The sequence below is a fragment of the Alligator sinensis genome, unplaced genomic scaffold (assembly GCF_000455745.1).
Source record: "Alligator sinensis unplaced genomic scaffold, ASM45574v1 scaffold12_1, whole genome shotgun sequence".
Taxonomy (NCBI): domain Eukaryota; kingdom Metazoa; phylum Chordata; order Crocodylia; family Alligatoridae; genus Alligator; species Alligator sinensis.
Genome location: NW_005841973.1, coordinates 2,557,238 through 2,567,201, shown reverse-complemented (window position 1 = coordinate 2,567,201; position 9,964 = coordinate 2,557,238). Strand labels below are relative to the sequence as shown.

General features: G+C 48.7%; 1 protein-coding gene across 1 annotated transcript in view; it reads left to right on the top strand.

The window, feature by feature from the left end:
• LOC102375444 (homeobox protein notochord) overlaps positions 1-6,770 on the top strand; it is a 34,358-nt gene extending 27,588 nt beyond the window's left edge. Inside the window, exons 2-3 of the mRNA XM_014518644.1 lie at positions 3,761-3,969; positions 6,612-6,770. Of these exons, the coding sequence (XP_014374130.1) occupies positions 3,761-3,969; positions 6,612-6,770 (368 nt within the window). The remainder of the gene's footprint in view (positions 1-3,760; positions 3,970-6,611) is intronic.
• Positions 6,771-9,964: the final 3,194 nt, after the last annotated feature.

Here is a 9,964-nt window from a genome sequence, read left to right as displayed (position 1 = left end):
GGCCCCGCTGGGCGCCCCCGGCCGCGCTGCCCCTCGCCTGCGTCCTGCCCTGCCCCGCGCTCTACCTCTGCCCCGGGCCCTGCGCCCAGCCCACAGGTCAGTGCCGCTCCGGGGGCGGGGGGGGGACGGGGACACAGGCAGACCGGACCCTAAGGGAAAATCGCTGGGAAAAATTTGTTCTTTTTGGCTGCAAACAACCTTCTTCGTGACTCCCTCCCCCCATCCCAGCTCCGTCTGCAGAAGGGCGCTTGTACCCCAACATTTGCCAAGAACGACTTTCCTCCCTCAAATCAAAGGTAGCGCGGCCACCCAGCGAACCTCGCTGGCTTCAAGTTAAGCCGTGTCTCTCCGGCAATATTGCGCTTTCGTTTTGGAGTTGGGTGAAGGGGAGTGAGATTGTTTGTCCTCAGGGCTCCAACGATGGGAAGCTAGGCACGGCACCGCTGTGACCCGGAGAGGGACGGCTTGCGGTCAAAAGTGTCGCCAAGGAAAGAGATATCTGGAAGAAAAGAGATGCCCCCACTAGGAAACCCCCCTAAGAAAGAAAGGAAGAGATCCCCCAAAGACAAGAGATGCCCCTAAGAAATCTTCCTAAGAAAAAAGGGAACGAGATAGAAAGGACAGAGATCCCCAAAGAAAAGAGATGCCCCTAAGAAACCCCCCTAGGAAAGAAAGGACAGAGATCCCCAAAGAAAAGAGATGCCCCTAAGAAACCCCCCTAGGAAAGAAAGGAAAGAGATCCCCAAAGAAAAGAGATGCCCCTAAGAAATCTCCCTAGGAAAGAAAGGAAAGAGATCCCCAGAGAAAAGAGATTCCCCTAAGAAACCTCCCTAGGAAAGACAGGAAAGAGATCCCCAAAGAAAAGAGATGCCTCTAAGAAACCCCCCTAGGAAAGACAGGAAAGAGATCTCTCTAAGAAAAGAGATGGCCCTAAGAAATCCCCCCTAGAAAAAAGGGAAATAGATCCTTCAGAGAAAAGAGATGCCCCTAAGAAATCTCCCTAAAAAACAAAGGAAAGAGATCCCCCAAGAAAAGAGATCCCCCTAAGAAATCCTTACTTCTTTTTACGTAGCTCAGCTCCTCTGGTTTCACCCATTGAGCTCAAGGAAGAGCCTTGCTTAAAATGCAGGCGTTAGCCTCTGGAAGCTGGCTGACGTGTCCCATCGCTTAGACGCGTCCGTAGCAAAAGTCACCCTCTGCACTGAGGACTTTTTTTGCCTGTGTCAGAAAGTCAGATTTGATCCACGTGCCCGAAAGAGTCGGTCTGAAACGTATCCGCTGTGCTGCAAACCCCTCCTGTGACTAGTTGGTGTAGCCATTTAATTTGCGTGATTTAATTTGCTATCTGACTGGATTCGATAGTCAATTATAATTAAGAGCAGAGTACTATACATGACGCTTATGTGCCTAAATATTTATAGAAACATCATGTCATGTCATGTAACTGGACATGGCAGGATCTCTGGTAGGAGATACGAAATATATGGTATATGATACGATGTGACTTGGTGATACGGGGGACAACGTACAAACTGATGGTAAGGCAGTATTTTGCATTCTGAATCATACCTATTACAATTGAAGTGTCAAAATATAGTTACTAAAACACTGGGAGCTTGAAATCATTGATGTGAAAATGTTTCTAGTGATAAAAATAACATGAAATGATAAATGGCTATAATTTAACGTTTTTAATGAAAAGCTGTGATCCGGCAAATCCCGACACAAAGGCGTAACGTTGGGGACCGGACTAACTGCACCGAAGTCACTTCAGTGCAATTCGCTGTTGAACAAATTTGTTTCCCCTAGTATAAATCAGCAGCCTGCCATTAGGTTAAACAAACCGTGTCCGTTTAGCAGCTGAAACAGTGGCCACACAATTTGCACACATCCTAAGCTCAAATATTTTTAACGGGTTCCACGCCTTATTTGATTACTGTTTTTATCAGGAATTTATTCTTGCCCTGCATCGTTTTATAGCTATGATACGTTTTACATATTTTTATTGCAGGTGCAGGGGTGTATGTGTGGATGCGTGTGCTTGTATAACGTACGGTACATGTGCCAGGCCATGTATACGTGTAAAATGCACAGGCAGGTTGGTTGATTCAGCTCCAGAGGCCTGAGTCTGAGCCCTGCCTGGATCTGAGCAGGTCTTCTCCAGCCAGCCCTGCTGTTCTTGTCATTGGGCTTGAGAGTCAAAGGGAGGGTTAAAGGTGGCAATATGTGTTTTCCACTCCCCACTGCTCTTTTGTGGGCCGGAGACGCCAGCATGCCTTACTCAATGGCTCCGGTGGACCTTTAGCGGACTTGGGTAATGCATATATTTATGCCCCAAACACCTCATTGCTAGGCATTGTCACCTAAACGCTGTTAAACGATGGCCCTGATTTTGTGCATGTGCGTACACCCATGTGCGCACACATACATGTTCACCCAGGAGCAATCGCTCAACTTCCAAACTTCCGTGGGGCCGTCAGCAGGAGCAAGAGGCTAATGTGTCTGGAGCCAGGCAGGATCAGGACAATGTGGGGCCATGCTTTCTGGTGGATGAACCTGCTTGAAAGCCCTGAGCTCCCAGCGCATTGAACCTTGCCAGATCCAAATCTACCCAAAAAACTGAGCTCCGTCTTCATCCCTAGGCATGATCAACACCTTGGATCCAGACGCACCTAGGCCTTTGGTGTTCTCCTAATTGTTAGTTTAAAACCCTTCTTTTTTATTCATTTAACTTTGCGTTTTTCTATGCAGTGGAGGCCTTGGCTCTGCCGTTTTTCTAGATGGCAGGATCCCTGAAATCAATGACCGATCCTTGTGAATAAGGCTTGCTCGTGTGAGCAAGGCTGGTTAGACCAAGACCTTCATTTTTTTTAAGGTCCATTCCCCACTTCCTCTGCAAAGAAATGCAGGCATCACTTCTAATACATGAGCCGTCCCTTTTGGGTGGATGGAGTTATTTACATGAGTAAAGTTAATTCTGTGTGTGTGTGTGATGGCAGCATCAAGCCTTAGGTGTCACGTCTGCTCTTGGGCAGGTTGCCCCTGCTTTGATGAGATTTTATTGCATTATTCATTAGATGATAATGTGAGGCCAGCAATAGCCTGGGGTTGTGTGAGATCCAGGCACCAGCACCCCTTGGCTTTGGACAATGTATGGTCCGTGTCCCCAGGCCTATCACGGTGTTAGCTCATGCAATTCATGTTACACACACAAGTAGTTCCAGCAACATCAGGTCATTGCCGGATCAGGGCCTAAGCAAGACCTTATGGTGCAGGTCTCCGAGCTTTGCTGGCCCAGCAGCAACAGTCTCGAGCAAGTCGCATGCTGCAGGCACCCTTAGACTTTGCTCTCCCTGCCAGCTTGGAAAGCAGCATCTCCCATAGCTGTGTTTGCAAGGTGTTGCCCCTCAACCACAGTTTGGGGATGAGTGGTTTAGGAATAGGCCAGATCCTGCTGACTTAGTCACTCGTATACTCGAGCTGGCTACACGTCCAAGATCCTGCCTTTTGTCTTGAAGGCCTTTCCTAGTCGTGCCAGCTGGCAGTGGCTGTCTGCTTCCTCTCCATCCCTGGGATGGCTGTGCTTGGAGACCAGCTGTGCCAGGTGGTCTCAGGGCCTGATGGCTCAGTGGAGGTGGGGAAACAGCAGGGTCAGCAAGCTGTGCAATAAGGGTGCTGTCCTGTGCATGGATAAGGAGCGAGCATTTTGGGTCTGGTTGCTTCTGCCACCCCTTTATTAACACCTGCCCCTTGCTCACAGGTCTGGAGCTGTCTCGCTGTGTAGGCACTGGCTCCCTGGGCCCTCCTGTTCCTTGGAGGTCAGGGGGGCCCTGTAAGATGAAGAGGATCCGCACCGTCTTCAAGCCGGAGCAGTTGGAGAGGCTGGAGCAGGAGTTTCTCAAGCAGCAGTACATGGTGGGCACAGAACGCGTGGACCTGGCAGCCACCCTGCACCTCACAGAGACTCAGGTAGGAAATGGGCATCCAGCTGGGATGTGGCCGGGGTCCCAGACCTCCTGCAGAGATGTCTTTGTGTTGCCCGCGCTGGGCAGGACCATGGGAGGGAGAGGCAAGCTAGATGGTCTCAGTGCTCCTCTCTGTGTTGTAATCTGAGGGGTCTTACTAGTTTCCTTTGCAGATGAAAGTAGCTTATTCTACCTAGGAACAGGGAGGGTTCAGCTCCCTAAGGAGAGCCCGTCACATTCCCCCAGTTAGCTGCACGAGTGGATTTAGGTGCCTAAGTGCGATGCTATTTCATCTTGTGCAAGTTGCTGAAAAACAGGATCCAACCTCGCTGCTTTCTGTGACTCCGTCTGAAGAGGCAGAGGACGCCGTATTGCAAAAGTAGATGCACAAATACCGTGGATCTCAACCTTTTTTCTACCAGGACCCATTTATAAACATCAATGGCCAGTCCCGACCCACTGCCCCCAGGCCCCAGCTCCCCAGTCTGTGGGGCAGGGGGGCCCCAAGCAGCCCCTTGCAGGCGGGAGCTCTGTCAGTCTGCAAGGGAAAGCCCATGGCTTCCCCCATGTTTCTCCTTTAAAGGCGAGTCCATTTTTAGAGATTGTTCACAACTCTTTCATATATTCTTGCGACCCACTTTTGGGTTGCAGCCCACAGGTTGAGAAATGCTGCACTAATGGATATTCAGGGACTTGAACGGGGCACTTAATCACGCTAAGGCATTTAAACCCGTAGACACCTAATCATCAAGGATCCTGGTTTTTCTGATTTAGATTAGTCCCCAATTTTTAATTAAAAAAAGAAAAGTAACCCCAAATCCACATTTTTCTGTGATTTAAATGAAACACCACTAATGTGTGTGTGTATATGTCTATATATATGTGTGTATGTATGTGTGTGTATATGTATGTATATGTGTGTGTGTGTGTATATGTGTGTGTATGTATACATATGTGGGTGTATGTGTGTGTAGGTATATATATGTGTGTGTGTATATGTGTGTGTATGTATACATATGTGGGTGTATGTGTGTGTAGGTATATATATGTGTGTGTGTGTATATGTGTGTGTGTATGTATATATATGTGGGGGTGTGTGTGTAGGTATATATATATATGTGTGTATGTATGTATATATATATGTGTGTGTGTGTATGTGTGTGTGTGTGTGCGCGTGTATGTATATATAGTGGTGTTTCATTTAAATCACGGAAAAATGTGGATTTGGGGTTACTTTTTTTTTAACTGAAAATTGGGGATTGTTTTCAATCGGATGAAACCAGGATCCCTGCTAATCAGTGGACTAGACCGTGGCCCCTATAGTCACCAACCTGTGGAGCTATTTGTACAAGATCCCAGAGAGGCTATGAGCTTGGTGGGCTGCAAACAGGGTAAGAAATGTCTGTGGATAATAAGAGCATCCAAAAGGCAGGATAAAAAGCCAATGCAACGCTCTGCTGCCTTAACAGAATTGTATGCAAGACACAAGAGGGGATAGTACAGCTCTACCCAGTGTTGGTTACCTGGAGTACTGTGCCCAGCTCCATGCACCACATTTAGGAAGGATGTGACAGAACAAGGAGCAATGGGCTCAAGTTGCAGCAAGAAAAGTTGAGGTTGGATATCAGGAAAAACTCTCTCACTAGGAAGGTGGTGAAGCACTGGAACAGGCTGCCCAGAGAGGTGGTGGCATCTCCATCCTTGGAGGTTTTGAAGCTTCAGCTAGACAAAGCCTTGGCTGGGATGATGTAGTTGGGGCTGGTGCTGCTTGGAGCAGGGGGTTGGACTAGATGTGACCTCCTGAGGTCCCTTCCCGCCCTCGTTGTCTGTGATCCTCTGATGTGGTGAAGCTGAAAAGGGTCCATAGGCAAAGGATGAAACCGCTAAAAGGGAGAGGGGGGAAAGCAAGCTGTACGAGCCCCAGTCCCAGGCCTTAATCCTGCCCCCACTGAAGCCAGGGCAAAACCCCAGTTGGGTTCAGTGAGGATCCAGTCACTCCCCCGCCATGTAACGGCAGTGTCCTACTCCACTGTTTGGCTCAGATCAAGCCTATCCTCAGGCCTGTCCTTGGAGGTATCTGCTTGTTCCATGGCTGCTCAAGAAATCCCCAGGGTGCTGAGGTTTGGCATCCAGATGCCTCAGCTAGGGCAGCAATGCTGCCTATTTACTTATCTTCCGGATGAGTTTGAGTCCTATTGAGTGAAGTGCCAGCGGGCAGGTGTTAGCCAATGCTCCTAATGAGACAAGGATGTCACTCATTCAGTGCTGAAGCCTAAGATTTAACCAGAGGACAAGCAGGATGGGGTCTGGGGGGAAGCAGTTGTTTGGTGGTTAGAGCCAGGGACAGGGAGCTGGATGCTGGAGGCCCAGTTTGCCATTTCACACTGGCTCAATATAAGCCACATGACCACTGTGTGACTCAGTTTCCCTCCCTGGGGATGTGCAGGCTTACATCAATGTTTGTAAAGAGATACTCCCCCCCCCAAAAAGCAACTGCCCCTTCACTTCCAGCTGTGTTTGTGTCTCCATTACTCCATTACTAAGTGTCTCCATGGTCCCCATTGCCAAGAGACTCCCTGTCCCAGATCACGGAGACGGGTGCAAACTGAGGGGTTTTCACTGCCTCTCGTGCCTGTTCCCTCCTAGGTGAAAGTCTGGTTCCAGAACCGGAGGATCAAATGGAGGAAGCAAAGCCTGGAGCAGAAGAAAGCGAAGCTGTCCCAGTTCGGAGCACCGCCGCCTGTCTCTGCTGACTTGACAGACACCAAGGACACCGAGGAGGATGCGGTGGACATTGAGCTTTAAATGACTCAAAAGCTTCCTGCTGTGGTGTGGTAGGAAGTTGATGCCCATGTCCAGGGAGCAGATGGATGGAGGAAGCTACTGGGGCACGCTGGCCTCGGTGCTCCTCTGGGTCACTGAACGGCCGGGCTGATTTCTGGAGATACAGGGTTACGTTCGGGATGAGTCCATGGTGTGCAACGCCCACTGCCCGGCAGCCTCACGCTGCCATCCCTGGAGCTTGCCCCGTGGCATTGCCAGCTCCCATGACAAGGCTGTGGGGGATAAGTTTGGCTAACTCATGAGCGAGTCTTCTTTTCAGCTGAACTACAGGAAAGCACAGACCCTCTCCCGCAGAACGTCTCGAGAACAGGTCTGCCCCTTGGAGAGTTCAAATCCCCACCTGGACACCCGTGCATGCAAAGCCACTGTGTTGTATCAATGCCAAGGTCCTGCTGAGCTGCTAGAGAGCAAAGCCCTGGAAGCGGGGGGTGGGGGACAGTAAGAATCCAGCGTGGTCTTTTCCCCTGGCTGATTTTGTTTCTACGTGTGATGTTCAGGTCTAAAAAAAAAACCCAAAAAACCAAAAAAAGGGCTTTGCTGAATTTGCAATAAAATAAGTGGGCTGTGACAGAGCTCGGGCAGAATGAGCAGCAGGCCAAAATCCAGGGCCCTGATTGCTTTAGCAGGAGCTTTCCCGCAGGCCCAATCCTGCTGCTCTTTTGTGCTGGACCCAATCCTGACCTTGTACCTCCACCAGCCTTCGAGTTTTCTGTGATCAGGCCCGTCACTCGGAGATTGCAGGATTGGGTCCTAAATGAGGGCATTTTTAGTGCCTTGAGTAATTTTCTCAGAAAGCCGTAAGTGCCTCGGGCTTAGAGCAGTGGTTCTCAACCAGGGCGCCTTGAGATCCTTTCAAGGGTGCCACTGTTGGGTGGGCAAACATGGTTTAGGGATATATTTGGTAGCCGTGCTATTCTGTGACCAAAAGAAATGCAAAAGTCTAGAGCTCTTGGTTCAGAGATGATCCCTTTTATTAGATCAGCTGAGAAATTGCAAAAAAATTATAGAAAAAGATCCTTTTTTTGTTGCCATTTCTCAGTTCGTCAAATAAAAGGGATCATCTCTGAACCAAGAGCCCTAGATTTTTGCATTTCAAACATAATGTACAAACCCAGAGGTTTCAAACAGAAATCCTTACTGTTAAAGACATCCCGAATGGCTGTGGTTTTTCTGGGTTCCTTGCAAGAGAAGACTTGCTCTATTATTTTCCTGTAGGCAAAAAAACAAGTTAAAATGAAGAGCTGGCATTTTCCAAGAGGTGCCTCGAGTCTATCAAGTGGTGCCTGGAGCCTAAAAAGCCTGAGAGCCGCCGGCTTAGGAGCCTGAGGGCATGCATGCTTGCATGCATGCATGGTTTGCTTACAAAACCCAGATCAGAAAACTCTGTATGTCTGTGCATACAACGTGATGGCTCTCACCGTGGATATGATGTTCGGTCACTGGGCTGCACCGAGATATTCCAGGGGAGTTTCAGGTCTGCTCCCCTAACAATGCAGTGAAAACTGGTTCCCAGCAGTAACATAGGCTCCCCAATACTCTCACTCATCATTGCCTGGACGTGCTCACCGTGTCAGGCTCCTGTATCTGTCCAAGTCTGACTTGCTCTCTCCCAGGTGGGTGGTGAGCAGGCTGCCCCCACGTCTCAGGATAACTTATTGTGCCTCATTTTGGACCAGAACCCTGTCCGCCACTTGGTGTTATTTATATCCTAGGAATAGCCCGATTTGGGGAAACGGTAATTTATTTATTTGTTTTGTACCAGAATAAAGTCTAGTCTATTTTTAAGGAGAGATAATAAGATGGGAGTGTCTTGGAGGATGTGGATGGAGATGTTTTTTTCTTTACAAGCATGTGGGCATTTGGGGGTGGTTCAGGGCAGGTTGGATGGAGGCTGGAGGCCCTGCATGGCCCTTGCAGAAGGCTCAGGTATTCTGTATGCTGCTTTCCCCACGTCTGAGGCAGAGATTTCCTGCTGTCTCAGCAGCCCTGGGATCCTGGGATAATCCAGAAGGAAAGATCACGTGCTCAAAGGTTGCAGCATTGCAAGAAGGTCAAGCAACACAGCATGGGATTGCTTGGTGATCCAGGGTGCCCGTCCCAGCCATAGATGACCCAGACAGTAAGCAGACACCCCAATGTGCTAAGAGATGCCTCCTTTCTGGGTGCAAGAAGCATAGCCAGCTGTCCTGCCCCACCTTTGCTCACCTCATTTTGCACCATATGCCTACAGATGCATTTGCTTCTGAAGCTCTCAGGCTAAAGGAGACTCTCCATTAACCGCTAGCAGTAGAGGACCTATGACATGCTGCCAAGACATTCAGGGTGCAGCCAGAAGAAGGCAGTCGTCTCACGGTAGATGTGCTTATTGCCTGAAAAATGGGCCATGTTGCATTTTAAGAGACTGTCACTACAAATAAACTCTCGTTGAAAAGCAGGATTTTTTTTTCTCCTCGTGGGACATTTGGCAGGGGGTGGCGGGGGGTGGGTTGGATGACAGATACAACTATAATTTTTTAAAATTTTCATTTCCCCCCTTTTCCCACTTCTGACTTGCCCCCTCTCCCCATTTTTGCCCTACTAGAAGATGTTGGGGAGGGCAAATATTTGGCAAAAAGATAAACTCTGCTTTCAGTCCTTTTGATTGTGTTCCAAAGTCACCACTTTTAACGAGGAACGGGCTTGAGAAAAAGGCTCCCACATTTCTCAGAAAGTAAGGCCAAACTCTAGGACACTGGGTTCAGAGATGATGCCTTTTATTAGATCAACTAAGAAATTGCAAAAACTATTTTTTTTTCTGCAAGTTTGCAGGCGCGCACACCCTTCCTCAGACTCGGGGAAAATGAAAGATGGTAAAAAAATCTCTATAGGTAGAAAATAAACTTCATTTTTGCACAAAGGAAGCTGAAGGTGGATGACTGTTCTTCTGGGTCCATGAGAGTGTCTTTGGGAGTTGGTCTTTGATGTGCAGATAAGGTAGGACAATGCCCACATTTCTCCCACATTTTACTCTTCTGCTGGCCTATACATGTATGAAAAATAGGTTTCTTCCCCACTTTTGACTATTTTCCCTGGTATTTGTCAGTCAGAATCCAGTAACAAAGCATTGGAAAGTAGGAGGAACCCTCCTCCCCCCCAGGATTTTAAAATAGTTTGGT